At 39.7% G+C, this 22,522-nt stretch overlaps 2 protein-coding genes across 3 annotated transcripts in view; both read left to right on the top strand.

Moving 5' to 3' along the window:
- Positions 1 to 6,386, top strand: part of lrch1 (leucine-rich repeats and calponin homology (CH) domain containing 1) — a 72,761-nt gene extending 66,375 nt beyond the window's left edge. For both annotated transcript variants that reach the window (XM_071472487.1, XM_071472486.1), the window contains one exon: positions 90 to 6,386. In XM_071472487.1, coding sequence (XP_071328588.1) covers positions 90 to 203 — 114 coding nt within the window. In that variant the 3' untranslated portion in view covers positions 204 to 6,386. The remainder of the gene's footprint in view (positions 1 to 89) is intronic.
- A 3,599-nt stretch (positions 6,387 to 9,985) lies between these two features.
- rubcnl (rubicon like autophagy enhancer) lies at positions 9,986 to 22,357 on the top strand. The gene is made up of 17 exons (XM_071472659.1): positions 9,986 to 10,081; positions 11,039 to 11,153; positions 11,916 to 12,333; positions 14,421 to 14,689; positions 15,595 to 15,677; positions 16,387 to 16,783; positions 16,929 to 16,974; positions 17,062 to 17,167; positions 18,022 to 18,158; positions 18,241 to 18,305; positions 18,470 to 18,509; positions 18,725 to 18,802; positions 19,313 to 19,433; positions 20,187 to 20,248; positions 20,938 to 21,094; positions 21,208 to 21,298; positions 22,068 to 22,357. Exons 2-17 carry the CDS (start codon positions 11,039 to 11,041, stop codon positions 22,178 to 22,180), a joined length of 2,298 nt encoding a protein of 765 aa, XP_071328760.1. The 5' UTR covers positions 9,986 to 10,081; the 3' UTR covers positions 22,181 to 22,357.
- The last annotated feature ends 165 nt before the right edge of the window (positions 22,358 to 22,522 follow it).

Genomic DNA, 22,522 nt, shown 5'->3' with positions numbered 1-22,522 from the left:
TTTTTCTTCTTCTACTTCTGCTCCTCCTTTCCTCTCCTCCCTCTCTGCCCTGTTGTTTTCTCCTCCGTCCCTCCTTCCCTCTGTCCCAGGACAAACTGTGTCTCCCTCACCACATCCTGGAGGAGAAAGGCCTGGTGAAGGTGAGCATCACGGTGCAGGCCCTGGTGGATGAGGCCTCCTCCAAACACCCCCTCCTCACGTGAGCAGCAGAGACGGGCGGAGCTTCCTCTGACTGACACGTACAACAGACGCACACCTGGATTGACACGCCGGACGCTACAACACGCCTCTGTGCTCATTCTGCATCCCTCTCAGTAACAGAGTGTTTCATTCTATTTAAAGATGCAAAATGGTGTTAAGGGAACTAAATGGTCAGAAGTGGATTTATTTACTAAATCACAAGAGGGAACTGATTAAGAATTTAGTCCACAGATAGAGTCAGAGAGACAGAGGAGCCGAAACTGACCAGTGTTTGACTGGTTGTTGGTAAATGATGTGTTTTATATCAGTTTCAGTGGGTGTGAGTGAAAATCAACCCATCAAACCCACAAACAGATACAAACTGAAGGGCATGAATACAACTCCACTTTTGTTTCATTTTATTTTTTTCTTGTTTGAAAAACTCATACACTGGTTTGTACCAAAAAGTGATGACACAGTATCAGGGCCACTGTGACGCAGGACAGGAAAAATCTTTCACTTCAAGAATTACATCAAAATCATTTAGGAGGACAGTAAGAATCAAGTAGCAATTTTGGGGAAACAAATTAATTTTATGAGACAGTGTCATAATTTTAAGAAAGAAATGCAATATTTTGAGATATAGGGCTCAGTTCTAACAGTCCAGACCACCTGGTTTAAAGCAAATGCATTTAGGTTGTGTCCATGTCACTTTTCTATTTTAACAGCAGAATAAATGGTCACTGCACCTGGAGCCTGGTTCAACAGGGTCGTACTCTGTCTCTTCATTAATCATGAAATAAACCATTCAGAGCGCAGTCTCCCATTCCCTTTAAGAGACAGACGCGCTGTTATTATAATGGAGCAGAGTTAGATTCTGTTTGTGGTGACTTGATCACATGTTGTGACTGACCAGTGAGACCAGTCAAGACCAGTGAACCCAGTCAAGACCAGTAATGGTCTACATTTTTGGTTCATTATGAATCTGTGGGAAAATTTAGCTGCTTGGTCTGAAACTAGCAAGTAGCTGGCTGTAAGATGGGGCTTTTATTCATAATTATATGAGGAAAAAGAGTGAAAATTATGAGAAAGTTGGAATTTTACTTTAATAATTCGACAATAAAAGTATTAATGTTACAGGATTTGGTTTTATTCCTGTAAAATTTTTGACTTTATTCTAAAAAACAATGACTTAAAAAAAATAAATTACTTAATTCATGGTTTTTGTCATAAAAATTAAACTAAAATGATACTATAACATTTTTTACATTTTTTGTCATAATATTACATATTTTTCTTAAAAAAAAAAAAAGGTCTTTCATGTTTCTGTTCATAAACGTGGCCCTAAAACTCTGTCATGCAAAAATCTAAGCAGATATATAAAAATTTGTTCCACAAATCTGGATTAGTGCTCGGTGTAGCTCTTAAACTTTACCAGCATTCAATTTGAACCATTTAGCTGCAGCAGCCCCAACTTCATACCTTCACCTCTTTCTATCATTCAGCCTCTGCAAAAACTCTTCAGTGATTTTACAAACCAGATTATTGATTTTTACCTACTGAGGTTTCAGGTGGCGTGTTGCTGGGTGAATATTTATCATGATGCTCTCAGTTCCCTGAAGAGAATAAAACCAAAAGTCTTAACATAGAGGGAGACAACTTTAACCACAATTTGTATTTAAACATAAAGATATTTATAATATAAAGTGAAGCTGAAATAAGGCGTTTGGGTTGTTATACACATCCCAAAAATATTTTTCCCTAATATATTTTAGGTATCATTGTGTATGTTTTATAAATGTTTGACTATGACTTTGTGTGGAGCTCTCTGCATGTCCCTGAACCAGGTCTGAGTCTGTGCTGTGGGGACACTAATCTGTGTTTATCAAGCCTCTCTGATGAGTCTGAGACTGGTCCTGGGTCTGTTCGCACTCTGCAGCCTCTCACACTCTTTGCTAACCAGTGTTGACAGAGGGAAAACGGGCCTGAAGACGCTCTTGGGGCTTTGTTGCTGAAACTCCTGCAGCAGTTGCGTTCACTTTGGATGTAGTGTTTGCTAAAGTGCCAAGATGAAAAAAAGTCACGAAACAAGGGCAAAATATAAATCAGCAGGTTTACTGAGTTAGTGAGACATAAATGTCATCAGCCTCTCGTGTCTGTGAGCTTCAGTTAAAGCTCAGCAGCCTGCTGCAGCAGCTGGGTGTAAACTTAGGCTGAAGGTAGTGTTGGAGCTACAGGATAATAAAAAAGAGTAAAAAAATAATGGAGTTAATAAATAAATTTTAAAAATGGAGCTAACGTGAGTTTTATAAAATTCAGCCGTACAGGTGTCATGAAGGAGGAAATGATCTCTAGAGACCAGAACAGTTTCTGTACCAGGCTGTAAACATGTTTCTTTCTGCTGTAAAGTTGGACATTTGAACATGGGAGTCTCTGGGGACTGACTCACTGCGGGAGCCAGACTCTAGTGGTCGTTAGAGGAACTGCAGCTTCTAGCGCTTCACTGTTGATGTTTGGACCCAACCCACGCTGACTTAGGTGACATCACTTGAGGACATCACTTTACACAACTTGTTCTTGGGAACAGACTCGATTGGATGAGGTTTTAACTTGACTTGGGATTTGCTGCTGTTAAGTTGTGGACTTAGTTGATGTTTTGTGTGATACAGTCATCCTCAGCTCAGCAAGTACAACGTGCTGTAATGAAATGATGATAAGTGAAGCAGTCTGTTGTTGCTTTGTGTCACCAGTGAGTCATATCATTGACCTGAATCCTGCGGTCTCTGTGGTAACGATGAATGAATGATAGTGTGAGTAGAGATGCTGCAGATGTGTTAGCATTGATCCTCTGTCAGCTTCTGTACTGCGAGACATTTGATAAATATCAGAGGTGTGTATGTGAGTTTCAGATTTCAGGAGGAGGCGGGTGCAGGGTCTTTGAGGACGACATCTCAGGTAGCCACACCTCCGGCTCTAACAGACCCATGTGATTTCTTAAAAACTCTTTAAACACTATGAGACTTAAAAACATAGAAGCAGGCAGTCAGATTACTGTCTGTGTCTGTGTCATTAAACTGTGTCTAACGAACGAGCGTCCAAATCCCCGAGGGTCCGACCGGAGCTGTTGCTGTGTGAGACTCTGTGACTCAGGGCAGGTTTGGGTTTACTGCTCTGTTGATGCTTCATTTCACAGCCTGCTACATCAACTGTGTGTGTGTGTGTGTGTGTGTGTGTGTGTGTGTGTGTGTGTGTGTGTGTGTGTGTGTGTGTGAACAAGGGAGTTGCCAGTTGTCCTTTTGAATTTTGTGGCAATGCAGACTTGGACCAAACCAAGACTTTAAAGGGGCAGTAACTAATTCTTGACCTTTATCGACCTCTGCTGGAGCAAATCACAGGCCTCTGCAGCTGTGATGTCACTGACAGTATCATGTGCCAAACAACCACAGACACAACTGTGAACGGAGGCGGGGCCACCACACCTGACTGACAGAGCTCTGTCTCTGCAGGATACATTTCAGACTTGTCCAGATGTTGTTATGTAAATGGACTGCTCTGATACATAGAGCTTTCCTAGTGTTATCCTCCACTCAAAGCCTTTTACAATGGAAGCCACATTCACCCGTTCACACACACATTCATGCAGCACTTCTCTACCATACACACACTGATGATCATTCAGTATCATCATCGCTGATTCCTTACTTTCACATCACATTTGTTTCAGCACATCACAGGAGTAGCAATAACTCCTACTCATATAATCAATGAAATTACTGCAACCTTGACTCAGATAAGCAGGATTAGAAGAATGAAGTCTTTGCTAAAATCTCGCCCTGTCCATTATGAGCTGATGATCTTCCAGCTCCTGTAGCAGCAGCAGTGATACCTGACATTACAGCCCACAGCAGCCAACAGACAAGAGTTAAGATTTTATAAATAAAATTCAAAACTTTGAATGGCTTTGTAAGGAAACTGATTTTGATGTGCAGATGGACTGATTTTATATGCAGTGAGCTGCATGTTTTCCCAGTTTGGCTGTAGGATGGTCGACCAGGGACGACATCAGCTTGCAGGGTCTCGGTCTCATTCAGTTTATCTTTACTTTGACCTTTTTTTTTAGCTGTATTAGCTTAGTGATGCTAACAAGTCCATGTCCATTACTACTCCTTCAGTGCAGTGCTGCGACTAACAATTATTTCCATTATTGGTTAATCTGCTGATTATTTTCTTGATGTCTTTTGTCTCTGAAGTGCCAGAAAACTGAGAAAAGTCTCCAACAGTTTTGTGAAATCAGTGTCATCAGATTAAGGACTTTGGTCCAGATTTGTCCAGGAAACTGGATTGTTAGTATGAAGAACAGTTAAGATATTTGAACAGGTTAGGTGAAATAAAGAATGTGTGCATGACCTTTCAAACAGCTAAAGGTTGGTGGTGAAGAGTCGCACAGTGAGCGGACAGCGTGTGCTGACACTGATTTAGGTTTTGTCACAGATTTACGTACTGCCCCTTTAAAACGCGTTAGCAGGTCTGGGATCTTGTTGTGTTCCTCTGGATGGGAGCACATTAAGTGTGCGACACTGGTGAACCAGCAGGCTGGTATGAGTGAGCGATGTCAGAGTTTGTTTTTCTGTTCAGAAGGTGCAGCTTGGTATCCAAAGCTTGAGCTACTTAAAGATTGAGCAGTAAAAAGAAAAAGAAAAATGCTTCCACTGGATTTCACAGTTGCCAGAACAATTACCTTTCTCTCTTGTGATAAAGCTGTTTAAATGTTCTATGCCTGTGTAGTTGTTATTGATCACAAGGATTTCCTGTTGTTGAATTGATATTGGAAAAAGCAGTGAGTTGTGTATTTCACTATTTCTTCATGTACTGTATATTTCACCATCAAACACTCTACTTTAAGGCTTCATAATCACTTGCTCAATAATATAGATAATCAATCTCAGTCTCGCATGGATATTAAAATGAATGTATTTCAACACTATGGACAGTTTGGAGAAATAATAACACAAATGTTGTTTTATATACACATCAGCTGTTAAAGCAGCTCTTTGTAGGCTAGCTGTTGCTACAGAGCCAACGTTAGATTTAACAGCTGTTTACTCACCAGTCTAAAAGAAACGTTACGACCAGCTAGCTCCAGCCCAGTCAGCTTGTCCCATCATTTTCTGATATCATCACTGTAGCGTTGCTGCTGCTCTGACGACATAGCTGCTCAGAGGACGGTTTATAACCTGTTGCACTGTAAATGCAGTGATGGCTGAAGTTTTGGCCTGAATGGTAAATAAACAGCTGTTAATGCTAACGCTAGCTATGTAGCAATAGCAAAACTAACAACTTCCTTTAATATCTGTTCACAGTATTATTTTTCCTCTTAGGTAAAATCTGTAAGATAGAATTATTTCTTACATCCTTGATAATAAATCATTTTAATTGAACGTTGAATGCCTGCTGAAATCAGCCAAAACCCACTTTAATGAAATAGCAACAACATCAGGATTAGATGACGATGTCTGAAACAGAGAAAATATGGATGTCTGTAAATTTAACTGAAAGAGAAATAAGGAAGATGATTTGCTTTGCTGGTCTGTAATCTGTACCTGCATCTCTTCATACGATCATAGATTCCACTCTAATCCACACGTCTGAAAAAATCACATCATCATCATCATGTTTTTGGGAAAAGCAATAAAACCAAACTGGCTGCTTCCCCCCGACAGAATCTGCACTTTAAACTTCTGTATTTATGTCTTTGTTTTGGCAACTGAGAAAATCTTAAATCACCTTTAATGAAACCTGAAATGAGACCACAGAGAGTTTAAACTTTGACAAATGTGATGCTGATGTAAATTGTGTAAATGTGCAGTGAAAAGCCTGCTGAGCACAAAGCAGTGTTGTTTTTTTATGTCTCTTCTTTTGTATATACAGTATATACTGTCCAGAAATGACCTGTACTCACATTTTTGTACTTTTCTGACTGGGAGCAAATTTATTTTTATGTGACTTCTTTTCAGGTTTGTGGAGATTTTGATGTAACATACCCTTTTGTAACTCTTTGTGAACCTTTTGTGTAATTTGTTGTACAGCAGCTCAAATTTACATGCATGAAATGTCCCTTTAATGTCGCCTTAACTGCTGTGAATACTGTATATACTGTACTGTATTTCTCATCACTTTATCATAAAGACCTCATCTGTCAAAACAAACACTTTTTGTTGAATCACTTCACCCACAGAGTGAAAATGCCCAAATGTTGCACCTAAAATAACTTCACTTGGTCGATTTTTAAATAAAATGTAGACGCCAAAGTCAGACCTGTTCATCCTGGCTTAAAGTCAGCGTCTGCTCTTTGATTCTTTTTGATGTGAGGACCAGTTTCCTGCTGCAAAAGAACATTTTTCACATTTGAAATTCACAGAAAATTTAAATATAGAGCAATAAGTTTACATGTATGTGTGAAACTTTTTTGGAAAAATGTTTTGTTTTTTTTTCTGAGTAACCAAGACTCTGAAAACGAAGATTAATAACACGTGACTAAGTCATTCCAGATTTATGATGGATTATATAAATATGTAGAATTTAGTCCTGAATCTTCACCTGAAAAAAACTAGAATTACCACCTCATGGTTTTTGGTCTCAATCTCTCCTTCCTGAGTTACAGCATTGAATAATGGCCAGAAGTGTTTTTATGGAACATTATGATGCCTTAGACCACTTCATTTTATCCTTACCGTCATCGAGTTAAATTGTATCATAATTAGTGTATGAATTCACGAGTTCTAGCCAGAAACATGCTTTGTGATGTCACATTGACCTTTGACCTCTGACCACAAAAGACTAATAAGTTCGTCTTTGGCATCCAAGGCAGTGCAGAGGTATCACGTTCATGAGAACAACCTGAAAACATGATGGCTCAGGCCCTGGCTGTTGCTGGTGTGGAGGCATAAAAATGTTATGAATTGCAGGTATATATGCCTCATCACAGGGTCAAGGGTCAAACACCTACAATGACAATAGTTCACTAAAGCATCATCACCAATAAGTAACAGGCAACTATTTAGTGAACTTTGTCGAGCCTCATTTCTCATTAGAAGAATCGGACACAAATAAAAGTTGTTCACATGTTGCTTTTATCACCATAACAACACACAAAGAGGGTTTACAACCAGCAGTTGTTCATTAGGACCAGGCTCATTGTATGTCGATTGACAGGGTGGTGGACCAATCAGTTAATGTGTGAGCGTCATTTAAACTGTGTGCTGGTATGTTAATATCCGGGTTATTGATCATTTTGTTTGTTAATGTCCAGGTTATTGATAATTTTGTTAGTTAATATCCAGGTTATTGATGCCTTGCTACATTGATATTTCTGTCTCCTTGGGGAAAGGACCATTCCAGGTGATGCTGACAACCACAACAGCCATGAAGGTCAAAGGTCAAGCAGAGTGGAACCACAGATCCAGGTGCTCACAAGGAGATGAAAAGCGATGGCAGCTGATTGGGGGGTTGATCCTCTTCCCTCTGCCAGGTGGATTGGAGCAGGGGACAGTGCAAGGGGATCGAGGAGACCAAGAATACAAGCACACGTGCTCTCATGTTCTCCAAACCAACTCTGAACCAACTCTGATACATTTTTTTTGCATTGTGCTCCAAATGAAGTGATGAAGAAAAAAACAAGGACATTGTTGTGAGGAGAAAACCCTTTGCCTAAACAAGCAGCACCAAGTAAAAGGTATTAATGAGGCAAGTTAATCATGGATTTAGCTTGTATTTTGGTCTTGGGGGGTCCAGCTCTATTAATTATTTATTAATTATTAATTATTTTCTTGATCACTCTTATTGTACTGGTGCTACTCTTGGTTTTCTTGTGTTTGTTTGGTAGATGTAGTTTAACTAGTTATTCACAAACCAATACAGCTGCCATTCAAGCACCAGAGCAAAAGGTAAGAGATGCTGACAGTGATACTGATTTGGAGTAGATATATTATAATCTCCAATCACTGCGCCAAAACTCCAAGAATCCAGAGATATCCTTTTTCTTCTTGCACGAATCTGGATCACAGCTGGAGACTTTTTGATATGACATCTTGCAATGCCGTGATCGGAGCATGTTTAGTCCAGATTTCATATGGGTCATAGGTTGAAATATCTGGGCAAGTGGTATTTTGCACAGTGAAGGCTTTGAAGAATGGATTCTACTGGCTGCAACCTTTGATGTATGATTTGATAAAGAACCAGTAAGAACATGGATCAGGATTCATCTGTAAGTCTGTTAGCCAATAATTATTTGGTTCAACTCATGTTTTACTCAAATGAAAAAGGAAACATTTTTTATGCATATTAAAGCTTAGTTGTATTTTACTGCCATAGTATAGTGAGATATGTAATATATACTAAGTCATAAACATGTCATACTATAATAAGGTATATAAATGTCATATTATATTAACGTGTAAAAATACCATTGTATAGTAGGTCGTAAAAATGTCATAGTATACTAATTCATAAAAATTTCTCACGATACTAGGGTATAAAAATGTCATAGTGTAATAAATCATAAAATTGTCATAGTATAATAAGGGATAAAAAATGTCATATTATACAAAGAAACATAATAAATTATCATAATATAGTAAGTCATATAAAATGTCAGCATAATAAGGAATAAAAATGTCATGGCACAGAAAGTCATAAAAATGTATTATTACAGTAAGTTAAAAATATCATTGTATGCTAAGGTATACAAATGTCATGGTACATTAAGGAAGCATCTGATCAAACTGAGTAAAGATGATTGCAAATCTTACCAGATTATATTTTTTCATACTATACAGTGTTCAAATCTTGGTGCCACACACACATTTTTGTCAACAGTGAAAAAAGTATTGAGGTTGAAATATATAAATAAAAGGCTGAAATATAATTGAAATTTTGAAATGTAGATATAAAATGTGGCTGCAATAATAAGATTTGTCTTTTTCAGTTTTATAACCTCAGTCCAATTTTCGTTCACATTACCATGATGCCATACTTACATTGATAAAGTTATTGATTTGAAAAGAAATAATTCCACACAAGCCAAAAATGACATATTCAATAAAGGTTGAGAGTTTGAAATAGAAGCAGGAAGCAGGCCCAGATTCAGCTCTGTAGGGAGAGAAGTTTGTGCTTGTTGCAGACAAAAGTCCTCATTTACTGCCTTCTGGTGTCCATGCAGTGTGTATGTGTGTGTGTGATTGATTTATGGCAGAATACCATGTTTCAGAAGTACTGAATCTGAGCTGCTTCTACTTTTTCTCCTACAAACATGGAGGTAAATCAAACCCACTGATACTTTGACTGTGTAAAACTTCCTCTTTCTTCTCCAGCAGCTGACAGCTGTTGTGACAGCCTTCTGCCGGCCAGAGATGCTTTATGGTAAATATTTCTGCTGAATCAAGCTTTACTGGTACACTGCGGAAGATGCACCAATATAACTTTTACAACGTGTAACTCCTGCTGTGGAACCAAAACATAAAATCCTGGGTTCATGCAAACTTCCCTTCAATAAAGCTAGAAGAAGAAGAGGAACTAAAACATTACAATTATTGGAGAATGATACTATATGATACTATAATAATAATAATAATAATAATAATAACACACATTAGGACAGTTGTTAGGACAGTAAGTGATTTGAGGAAAGGTCAGGGGTCTCTGCAGTATCAGTCCTTTCTGTTCTCAGGAGCTGCTGACTGCTCAGCCACAGAAAGCAAAAACCACTGTTAAATACAGGAAGTTCTGATAACCAGCCGCCTCTTCCTTTCTGTGTGTCAGTATTTGGTGGATGAAGACATGTTTCAGTGCCTCCAGCTCCTGACAGGTTTCCTCATTGCTTCACAGTTCAGGGCTTTATAAGACGGTGAGTCATTTGATTTATTTTTGATTTCTGTGTGTGCCTTGTTCAGTGCTGCTCGGCTCTGCCCTCTGGTCCAGTGTACTTTGCTTTTACTACAATCAGAAACATCTTAGCCTTTCAATATGTTATCACGTACAATCAGAAACAACTTCTGCACTCGCACAGGAAGCTCTGCTGGGTGTTTTCTGTGAATCAACCTCTTGAAGTGCAGATCAGTAAGTTTATATTAACATGTTAAACCCACTTTCACTTGTTGGCAGTTTCAATACCAACACTTGAGTCCTTAAGTCACACATTACATTTTTTTATTATATATCATGAGAGGATAGAAAGGGCTGGAGCTCCAATGGATAGTAAAAGGAGGTCAGTGTTGTATAATCCGGTTTATAGAAGTGTTAAAGATTCTATTAACCGACACATCTGAAGCTTTTAGGTTTATTTAAAACAAATGATGGCAGCTTCTAAATTAGACTACATCTAACAGGACAATGTTACGATCTCTTTGTGTTGTGTTTTAGAGGAGGTTTCATTGGAAGGTTTCAAGAGTACAGCCAGAAATCCCCAAGCAGGCTGGTGTCCCAGGTTGAGGTTAACTAAAGCAGAAGTTTACAGTCAGGCCCCCTCAACTCTGGAACCATGGCCTTAAAGTTTGATCTTAATCAGGAGGAATTACAGCAGCAGTGATAAAACCTCCTATACACGTCCCCAAACAGAAAGAAAGGATGAAATGCTTGTCATCAAACTTAACCAACAGGCAAAAACATGTTGGTCCTGATGAACTACCTGCAGATGAGTGCGTTTAATTATTCTGGATTATTCTGTGTTCTTTGAGTGGGTAAAATCCTCACTCACTGCCACAGCTAAAAGCTGTTTACTCACCACTCAGGAAGCAACTGTTGCACCAGGAAGTTTGCACCAAAGCTGCTTTCATTGGGAAACGTTGTCTCTCCTCTTCTACAGATGGGAACCTGCAGGGGCATGTCCTCCTCTGTCTGCAGGTCCAGATATGTCAGCTGGTGCGTGGACTCACCCACAGAGTCACCAACATCTGTCACCTCAGCTCTGACAGTTACAGGTGAGATCCAGCACTCTGTCAAAGTGAGGTTAACGGAGCTCTGAAGCACCTTCACAAATTAAGGACTGTTATCATTCATACTTCACACTCACCCTTAAAGCTCAATGTTTTAACTTCTGCAGTGTTTTATCTGAAGTGTTGATCTCCATCAGAAGATATATCTGTGGTTTTAAGAACCAAAAACCATCTCAGTGTAGTTTTACATCTCCTCTCTCAGGCTTCTCTCTGGAGCTCTAGTAACAACAGGTCAGTCAGCCAATCAGAGGAGAGGATCTGAGCCTCTCTTTTTCTCACCTCCTCTGTATATACTTTATTTTCTTGTCTTTAGTAAGACGTCATCTCTTTTAATTCACTGTTAATGCAAATTCAACCCTTCCTCCATCTTAATGAGTACTGAGTACATAGTTAATTTCTACAGCACTAAATCCATCAGTACAACAGCGTCATATTATACTCACCAGTTTCTCCCCTCAAACACAAACACTATCTTTCATTCACTAATTCATTCCTGTGAAGTACTGCCCTTTCTTGGTAGGCTTTTAATTTGAAATATCTGGAAGCATGCTAACCCTGTTTCTGCTTCTGACTGGGATATTTCTGGTTCAAACACCAAAACAACTTTCAAATTCTGACAAGAATAAGAAACCCTCTCATCCCTCAGTAATAATGTTGATGTAATGATGTTCATTTGAAATATATATTTGTAAAGTGTACGTTGTCCCTCTCTGTCTCCCGCCTCTTTCTTCCTGTAAACCTCTCCAGAACAATGTTCTCACCCAAACCATGAGTCAGCAGGTTCAGGATCGATCCCACTCCTCCTTCTGTCGCCACCAGAAACCTGTGCAGGAGAAACCACAATTTCCCGTCAACTTCCACAGACAGCTTCCACAGAGAGGACAGAAAACAAGGCCTTCGTACCGCCACATGCCTCCCAGTTAAACCCACGCTCCAGCACTGACACTGACAAAACCACTGATGAGGGTGAGGATGCTGACAGTGAGGGAGTCAGAAATAGGAACTTGAGACCCCCACAGGGTGAAAACAGGAGCAAGGAGGCCCTGTCTCTTCTGCGTCCAGAGGTCGAAAGGTTCCTCCTCCCCAGGAGCAGTCCGGTCATTTCCAGACAGCACAGGCCCGTCTCCTGGCACGGAGGAGAAACTGCCACATCTGATCCTTCAAGGTAACTTCTATTTCATTAGTGGCTGTTGCATCGAGAATAATGAGCAGCTGGAAGTGAACTTTGTGCTCAGACTCAGTAAACAGGACACACAACATATTGCTGATATAAGGTCATGGATGCCAAGCAACTGTTCATGTTAAATACAAACTATATTTTAATGTTAAATGATAAATATAAAACAGGGGTAATGGTGCTTGGACAAGGACTTGAGCCAAGGCAAGGCTGGAGACAGAGGGCGGTGGAGCATTTGTGGGATAAGTTCCTGTTGAGAATAAGACAAGCTGCCTCAATGTCCTCTTTTAAAAACTCCTTTTTATAAAAAAAAGCTTTTCATTAAATTTTTATTTCATTGTCTTTTGTCTCTATTCCCTACATTATAATTGCAGCGTTTGTTTAATGTCTGTGAAGCTTTTAGAAAATTTATTCTTTGAAAAGTACTATTTAAATTAAGTTTATTATCATTTAGTAATAACACATAACCCTTGAACACATGTGCCAGATCTGCTGATCAATGCACCAGTCAATGGAAAATAATTGTACTTGTTCACTGTTATGTTATGTTACATAATACCAGTATATACATGATAATATACTATAATACACACACATTATACAATAATAATACTATGAAATGTTTATAGAAAATATAGAATACCATGATAGAGCATTTAATACAAAAAATAAAAGATGAATAATATATTATATAATATATTATTATATTATTACTAATATATTAATATAATTTAGTGATGGAAGTCATATAATGCAGTAATTAATATTACTATAATATAAATATATGTATCTACTCTTTATACTACTGCTCCAACAACAAAAGCAACAACAACAACAATAATAATAATAATAATAATAATAATAATAATAATAATAATAATAATAATAATAATAATAATAATAACAGTTGAGGTAAATAAAGGGACTTCATTAAACTTCAGGTTACCATAGCAACAGTATGGATGCTTGAGTTATGTCTAGAACTTGAATGTGATTAAAGCATCTATTTGAATATTCGGAGGTGAAGCGGGTGCTGATGGGACCATGAGGACTGGTGGAGCCTTCATGTCACCACTGGGTGGAACCACAGTGAGGGATTTTTAAAGCCTACACATGTTTGGTTTTACTGACCGGATTTAAACGCAGCTTATTTTGCTGTTAAAATTATATTATGTAATGTGAATGTCTACAGTCTATATATATGTAATATCTGCACCCAGTGACCTGTGTGCAATGAATGTCCAGATTTAGGTGCTTACATGTTACTGTGGTCAACTGACTTCCCCTTTAACTTGACTTTCTGTCTTAATGCCCTGAAAGATGTGTGGTCGAGGAAAAAGGAAGTGAGACATAACATAAAGAAGCTTTCTTAGTTTTTTAATAGACCAAAATACTTTACATACACAATGCAGTTTCTGTTGCTTTCAGTGTTAGCCATTTTCACTTTTCACATGGCCACACGGCCTGTGAAACGGTCAATCTGATCAAATTATTCATATCAGTTATCACCTGTTATCTCCTCATTGAAATTTACACACTGGCTTTTACATATTATGTATTAACTATAATTTAATGTGTAATTAATTCTATTTACTCTGTTTTTTATTCAAGATGTGTCATCACTAACTCTTCAATTGACACTTCAGTTTGCTTCAAATTACATTTGAACTGTTTTCAGCCTTTACACATCAACTGGCACTTCAACTAACTTTTACTTTTCAGCTGAAGACTACTGTAAAACTTTAGTCAAATGACGTGCAGAGTCATTGAACTTTAAATTCCTCAACTGATATTTCAGCTGCTGTTTACAAACCAACTGACAGTAAAGTTTTAATGTCCCTGACAGACAGTCAGCAATAACAAATACATCAATACAAAAAAATACACGATGACACAGATTAATGGCACTGACACATGTCACCAAAACCACCGGGGACAGAAAGCGGGAGAGCCCTTGGTAACAGGCCAAAAGGTACAAACTGAAGGAACTGATTTAAGGAGGTAAAACCTGCCATTTAAACTGTCATCACCTCCATATCTGTGTATTTACTGAAGTAAAACATTGCGTCTTCCAGGTTGGACTCCACATCCACTGCCTCTGGGTCACTGTCTCAGGATCAGCGTGGATGCCCGACAGTCGCCAGTATGGAGGATCTGGGGTGCAGACCGAGTCACCGCTCACCCCGGCTCCAGGAGGAAAAGAAGCAGCGCTGCGTCTCAGTCTCGTCAAATCTGAACCATTTCCTGATCTCTCTGTTCCACCTACCCTTCAGTGGACAACTGGGATTGGCTGAGGAGCACAGAGGGCAGGGCCTCACCAGCTGTGATGCCCCTCACACGCCAGGTAGTAAAAATAATGACAACCAAAAACAACCCATATTCTGATTTGGCAGTTTCATTTTTAGGAACTTGGTTATAGTTTGAGAAAAAGCGTGGTCAGGTTTAAGGTCTGGAAATGTTGTCATCACAGCTGAATGATCCTGTGTTGAAGTCTTTACTAAAATGTCACTATCATATACATATTATGAATTAACTATAATTCTAAGGACTATCATATGTGTAAACATATACTGTCAAGTTATTTTAGATATTTTCCATGTTATTGTACTCCAAGTTGTAATACACTTGGAGTGTCTTTTCCCAGCTTGTGGTTAATGTTGTAGAAAAAACTGTCCCAATTTCTTTTACAAACCCAGCAAAGCTGCAGTTCCTCTAACGACCACTAGAGTCTGGCTCCAGCAGTGAGTCAGTCCCAGAGACTCCCATGTTCAAATGTCCAACTTTACAGCAGAAAGAAACATGTTTACAGACTGGTACAGAAACTAGAGGGGTCCATCCAGAGGTGGGATGTATTCCTGCCTAAATAAGCCATTGTTCAATGCATATCTTGCTGCAAGCAAACATACAATAAACTTTCATGTAACCAGTGCTGTTTACTGTGTGCATGGACACCACAAGTGTCCATGCACACTCCCTGCAGTGCCTCTTCCCAGGCCCCCCTGTAAAACAGCACTAATTCTAATGACAAAACTCATGGAGCAAACATCCTTAGCCTTTGAGTTGCTCCATGACCGTTTAACTTCAGACCTTATTACACAACTACAAATATGAAGGAAAACACCAAACCACTTTATAAACCTAAACACCTTTTGAAAAATGCACTGAAAATGTCGGAAAATGTATTTCATAGTATTGATTTTGTATGTATGTGTATTTGTGTGTGTGTTTTGTCGGGCCTCTCTACCTCAGCCACACACAGCAAACAGAGGAGGTACAGTGGTGTCCCAGAATTCTCTGATGGCATCTTCAAGACCAGTTGTGAACTGGAAAAGGTGTGTTGCCAACTTTTAGCACACGTTCAACTCAAATGAACTCCAGGCTCAGAAGGCTCCTTGAATCAGATCAGATGTAGATTAGAAAATGGAGCCAGATTCATCCCTCAATACTGAAACTATGAAAATGACTCCGGTGCTTAAAGCTCCACACAGTCTAAAGGTAGATGTCCATGTGTTTGTGATTATAAAGCAGGTCTAGGTTCTATATTAATACTGTGAAAGTATCAAAGCCTCAGTCCACAGAAAACTGTCAATTTATCATCTCCACATGATGAAACACTAAACAACACAAAAGACTAAAATACATAAAAAAAAAAAACATGAAAACAAAAGATGTGTGGACAGAAACTTAGAACAGATTGATGTGAGGTTCTGCTGTTGTTGTACTAGAAGCAGCCACAGGGTGGAGCTGCTGCCTTTGACCTCACCTCATTTACGTTCATGACCTCTGATTAGAGGCACAGATCCTCTCTTCTGATTGGCTGACTGACCTGTGATACTAGAGCTCCAGAGAGAAGCCTGAGAGAGGAGATGTAAAACTACACTGAGATGGTTTTTGGTTCTTAAAACCACAGATATATCTTCTGATGGAGATCAGCTCTTCAGATAAAATGCTGGAGAAGATAAAATATGGAGCTTTAAATACTCTGATAATAATCACAACAAGCTGTCTCACCAGTTTCTGTTTGAATGACTGTGTGTGCAGGAAAATGCTCATTTCATTGTGGTGGACATGGTGCTGGAGGTGCTGGAAAGCGTAAAGTGGACTCTGAGCTCTGAGCGACAGAATCCCACAGTGGACACACACCAGCACAGGGAATGCAAAATGTACACACACAGATACACAAGCTCTGCAGAGGACAGTCCTACACGTGAGCATACACAGAGGGGTGAAGCAGAAGGACACACCCAGAGCTGCAAACAGGAAAGTGATAAGAGCAGACATTCAGATGAGATATCACACAGAAGCACACACTCCTCTTATTATGTACACGCAAACCAACACACACAGGATGAAGAAGAAGAGCAGGACACAGGGACTGATGAGGCTGAGCATCAACCGAAGACCTTCTCTGTCCTCTCCTCTGACAGTGGATTTGAAGGTAAAATGATGTTCTGTTAATAAAATAGTTGCTAGTGTAAGTGCATGGTAATGGTTGAGTGCATCAACAATTAGATTTCCACTTATGCACCTTTTGACAATGCACATTGTACACATTCTGTGTATAATGTGTGTTTTAATTTCAGACTGTGGAGTGGACACTGCACTAACACCCAAAGATTCTCTCACAAAGTAAGAAAAACAAACCCAGAGCACAAATCTTTGTGTTTGCTCTGATTGTGTGATTTCTGAGTCAGTCTGTGGTTTCCCATAATGCAGTGCAGAGTGGCTGGCTCAGCGTCTGGTGCTGGAGTTCAGGAGGAGCTGGCTTCCTTCACACAAGCCTCGGTGCGGACGACAAAGCCTCCGTAGCTCACTTCAGGAGGTGAGAACACATACGACAGCCATCACCTGTGAAAACTCTTGCTTTGATCACTGATTTAGGTTTAGAGCTAATTTCCTCCTTCATGACAACTATATGGCTGAATTTTACAGAATTCATCTGTTCACATTTTATTAAGGACTAAAGTTATGGAGAATTATGGGTGTGGCCTCTTTGAGTGGCAGGAGGGTGAGTGCCGTCCCACACTTTGGCATGCACCGAAGTCTTGGCTTCTCACACGCCCCACCTCTTTGACCATTTTTGGATTAGCTGGGAGTTAGGGGCGGAGTCAGACAAGATGGAGATGGCAGAGCAGCTCACTGAGCTTCAGAAACCTGTGAGTGACGTCACAGAGGCTCCGCCCATCTTTATTTACAGTCTATGGGTGGTAGCCAGCTTTCTTAATACATCCATAATCTTGAACAGCAGTGAATCTAACACTCCTCTCCTGACTGCCATGTCCTCTAACATCATAGCGTCTGGGATGGCAATGTCAGTTTGTATCACACAAAAATGTAATGGACTGCTACTTCACTCCAAATATTCACGGCCCCCAGAGGACGACCCTCACTTTCTTGAGTCCCTGACTTTTCATCTGAAGCCACCAACGGGTCAAAATTCCTACTTCTCCAACAGTTCATGAAAGAGCATGAGTGTGAAATTAATACTGAATTTACTCATGCAATGTGCTAACATGCTAAATGTGTGTTAACATGGTTACAGTGATAGCAGGATGCTTCAGACCAGTGTGTCATTTTTTCTACCTTTGTTTTCTGGCTCCTCTTTGTCTGCTGCACTGCGAGACACCACGAGACACCGTCCATAAACTCTCTCCCCTCTCTCTCTGTCGTCGGAAGCTGCCAGGTACTGGAAGTGTAGCGGTGAGCAGCGGCAGCCTGACAGAGGAGATCAGACTCAGGACCAGGATGAGAGGATCCCTGAGCTGGGCACCTCCTCGCTTCCAGATCATCTTCACCGTCCAGCCAACACTCAGGTCTTCATCACATCTGACACGACCCAAGAACTCTGAATACAAACCAGCAGAGAGTCGTCTGACTGTTTGTTTCCTCCTCCAGACGCAGTGAAGTAGTGGCCTTACAACACTTCCTTTGTGCAGGCTGTGGGACGGAGGTGGAGCCCAGTAAGTCCTGGTTTGTAAAGACAACACTGAGAATTGAGCCTTTTCATGCCTCCATGCCACTATGTGTTTATTGGATCACTCAGAAAACAGTCAACTGTCCTTAATGTGTTCACACGGTAACCAGACAAACTACAAACTAATAAAATCTCTCTGTCTGTCACCAGGGTACATCAAAAAACTGCGTTACTGTGAATACCTTGGCAAGTATGTGGAATAATGTGCTGATATCAATATTAAAAACTTCCTGGTAAATATTGTAATAGAGGGATTTTGGTAAAACTGCACATTCACAGAGGGACATTTACAGTGTTTTCTTATAGCTGCAGAGCTTCTGGACTTCATCAAGACATGAAGCTACATATTAAATGAATACAACATTTTGCACTTAAAATAATTAATGAATTGCTCTGACTTGGCAGGTATTTCTGTGACTGCTGCCACAGCGGCTCCGAGGCTGTGATTCCTGGTCGAGTTCTGTCCTGCTGGGATTTTGGCAGGTAAAAAAACACACAAAAAAAACACCAACACTAACATTAATATCTAACATTAATATCTGTCACTGATAAGTTCTAATATCATTTTTTTAATATACATGGTAAACTTTAATACTGCTGCTACTGCGGAAGTCAGTGGTGCTATTGTTAATACAACTTTGAATAAAATATTTAAAAAAAAACATTTCAGTAACAGGTTTTACCAACGTTGGTCAAGTCATTCATTAGTCCATCAATGGGAAATGAATTGGAGACAGTTCTGATAACTGATTAATTGATATGAGAATGTTTTGTGTTTTCCTCTGTAACTGTAAAACCAACATCTTTGGATTTTGAACTGCTGTTCACAGCAGTTCAAACTTCTGAAGCTGCGACCTGCAGCTCTGGGAAACAGTTTTCTGACATGTGATTCACCAAACATTGAAGAGAACAGTCAACAACGCTCAGCAGGAGAGGGAACATGGACACACGTGCACTTTGACTCCTGATCAAATGATGATCTCCACATTGCAGATACCCTGTGAGTGAATTCTCCAAACAGCTGCTGGATTCAATTTGGCATCAGCCTCTGTTTGACCTGAGCTGCGTTGGAAAGATGCTCTGCAGCAAAGTGAAAGAGCTGGACAAGTTCAGGGTGAGTTAGAGGTCCCATATTTTATCTTCTCCAGTGTTTTATGTGAAGTGTTGATCTCCATCAGAAGATATATGTGTGGTTTTAAGAACCATAAACCATCTCAGTGTAGTTTTACATCTCCTCTCTCAGGCTTCTCTCTGGAGATAAATATAGTAGATTTCAGGTAAACGCATGGCTGAGGGCGGTGACTGCTTTGTTGTGACATCACAAAGTTCCAGAAGTCCTGACGGCTGGTTTTAAGGCTCAGTTTCTGAATACAGGCTGTGTGCATTTCTCTGTGGACTGAGGCTTTGATACTTTCACAGTATTAATATAGAACCTAGACCTGCTTTAGAATCACAAACACATGGACATCTACCTTTAGACTGTATTATATGTATTATATTATTATATTTTTGTCTTTTTTGCAGACATTTGTCGAACCTTTTAATTCTTATATGTCTAAAATGGTTTTTATTTTTCATCACAAAAAATGGGATAATGCTGTTTCCTGGGTTAGAGAAACAGGCTCATAAACACAACAAAAAGAAATACAAACAAATGAAGACAAAAGTAGGACTGAAAGCTCATGATGTCAGATCATTAGAAAAAGTTTCAACTCTCAACTGACTTGTTGTGAATAACTTGTGTCAAGACCCAGTAAAATATTTATTAATAATTAATTAATTCAAAACTTATTTCACTATTTCTATTAACTTTCCGTTGTTCCTTCTTTGTTTGCTTCTTTCCTTCCCCTCTTCATCTCCTCCTCAGGAGCTGCAGGAGCAGCTGCTATGCATCATGAAGCTGCTGAAAGCCTGCAGATTATCTGCAAGGTAGACGCATTATTCACCTTCTGTGAACGCTGAATATCACTGTTTACTACAGACAATGTTATAAATAAGTAGAATAGCAAACTTGACTTAACTCAGGTTTTTCCACATTCAAATTCATATTCTGCTTATAATTGAATAAAGACACTGAGTGTAGGATTTAAAAATATCTTTGCCTGGTGCCATCCCTTGACAGTTTTAGAAAACACACAGCTACGTCTGACAAAAACCTATGCCAGGTAAATAATCTGAAAGAAGCTGTTACTGAGCAGTATTTATTATGGCACGAGTGATGAAAAGTATCAAATTGTAGGGGTAAATGTGAATCATTACCTGAAACCACATTTTTCCCATAAGACTGAGAAGACTAAGATTTATCTGTTGGTAGGATACACAACTGTGTTTACACAAGTTATTGATCAAAAATGATGACGAGTTAAAAAGAAGAGGAAAGATGGAAAATACAAGAAAAATAAACATATTTATTTCTGCTGTAAAGTTGGACATTTGAACATGGGAGTCTCTGGGACTGACTCACTGCTGGAGCCAGACTCTAGTGGTCGTTAGAGGAACTGCAGCTTTTAGCTCTTGAGCGGTGACTTCATTTTGCAGCCTCACTGTTTGCCACTTGTTTTCACATTGTATTCATATTATTCATGTTAACGTGACTGTGTCCTGTGTTTGTGTCTCAGGGTGATGACTGAGTTTGAGCAGCTTCCTGCTCACCTGCTCTTCCAGCAGCCGCCCCTCTTCTCCATGGATGATCTGCTGAGGGTGAAGAAGGGTCAGCTCCTGGCACAGGCCCGGGCAGTGCTGCACTCCGCCATCAGCCATGTTGAAAACTGTGAGGTCAGTCTGAAGCATTATTATTAACTTTCTTTAACCTGGAAGATGCACACAGTGTATCATTAATGCAGAAATTATTAACTGTACTCTGACCATTTCTCTTACTCCCTTCACAGCTTTGTCTGGCGCGAGGTTTCATCTGTGAGTTCTGCCGAGACAGAGACGTCATCTTCCCCTTTCAGAGCGACATGTGTCGGCGCTGTCCAGGTGAACACTGACAAATGCTGATTACTTTTAAACTAAATTAGACGTGTGGGATATAAGATTGATGCCGTAAATGGAGGCAAGTGGTAACAGGTGTACTTCCAGACATTAACCAAAGTCAGTTAATAGTACAGTGGGAGGTGGGGGATAAAAGAGTCTAATAACATTTAATCATGGATAAAATAAGTACTTTTTGGCTGGACTGCAACAGCAGGGCCAACCCTATGACCGACTGACTGACTGACTGATCATATTTCCACCACTGGTCAGCCGAGTGCCTCATCACTGAGTTGGAGTTTCTAGCTCCTTGACTTGAGCGTGTATGGATGTTGACCGGGGGCTTAGGGCTTAGAGACAAAATAGGAGAGATATTTTGTCTTGGGGCTCAACTGGTGGAGTCTGTGCCATTTGGGCTTAGTGTTTGCTACAGAAGAACAGGTTCGAGTCCAGCCTGTGGCCCTTTTCTGCAAGTCAGCAGCGAGAGTTTAAAAAAGTTTCACGTCTGTCTTCATACAATACATAAATGCCATGTATATGTTAAAAGAGTCACTGGTTGCTGTAATAATGTCTCTATCAAAGCTGTGAAATGAACTCTGTGATGAAATCCACTTGTTCTGTGTGAAAATAAAACATCCTACATTTTATTTGAGGTTACAACTGTCACTTAGATAAATCAAGTTGGTGTCTTCTTTTTTTTTGATACTCACTTCCCTTGATGTGCAAATAGCTACAGGAAAGATCAACTGAATAAATGCTGCCTCTCTCTTTACAGTGTGCAAGGCCTGCTTTCACAAACACTGTTTTGTGGAAAAGAAGTGTCCCAAATGTGCACGGATCCAGTCACGGAAAAAACATGCAGACGGATCCATGAAGTGTGACGACTGAACAGCTGCGGCTCAGTGTCACAGTGGTTCATTTCTGTCCTTTAACTTGACCAGTTTCACATAAAACACTGTTGTACTGTACATGAAATGTAAATGAACTTCTATACTTGTAGTTATTATACTTATACTCTCAAATACTTCATATTTCCTGTGGAAATAAAATTGGCATGAGAGTGATTCCCTTTTTTTCCTGTGCGTGGTGTGTATGTGTCTGTGCAGTGTTTCTGACACACTTTCCTGTAAAAAATGAGCCCATATGTGGGGCCTCTGAGGGATGGGGCCCCTGAATTGGGCCACGAGTAATGTTTTTTTTTGACAGCACCTGTTTCATAAGGCATCGTTC

This window comes from Trachinotus anak, unplaced genomic scaffold, assembly GCF_046630095.1.
Source record: "Trachinotus anak isolate AG129_WGS33_773 ecotype Australia unplaced genomic scaffold, CSIRO_AGI_Tana_v1 ptg000039l, whole genome shotgun sequence".
NCBI lineage: Eukaryota > Metazoa > Chordata > Actinopteri > Carangiformes > Carangidae > Trachinotus > Trachinotus anak.
Note: the sequence above shows the minus strand (reverse complement) of the source record. Positions and strands in the feature narration are given on the sequence as shown.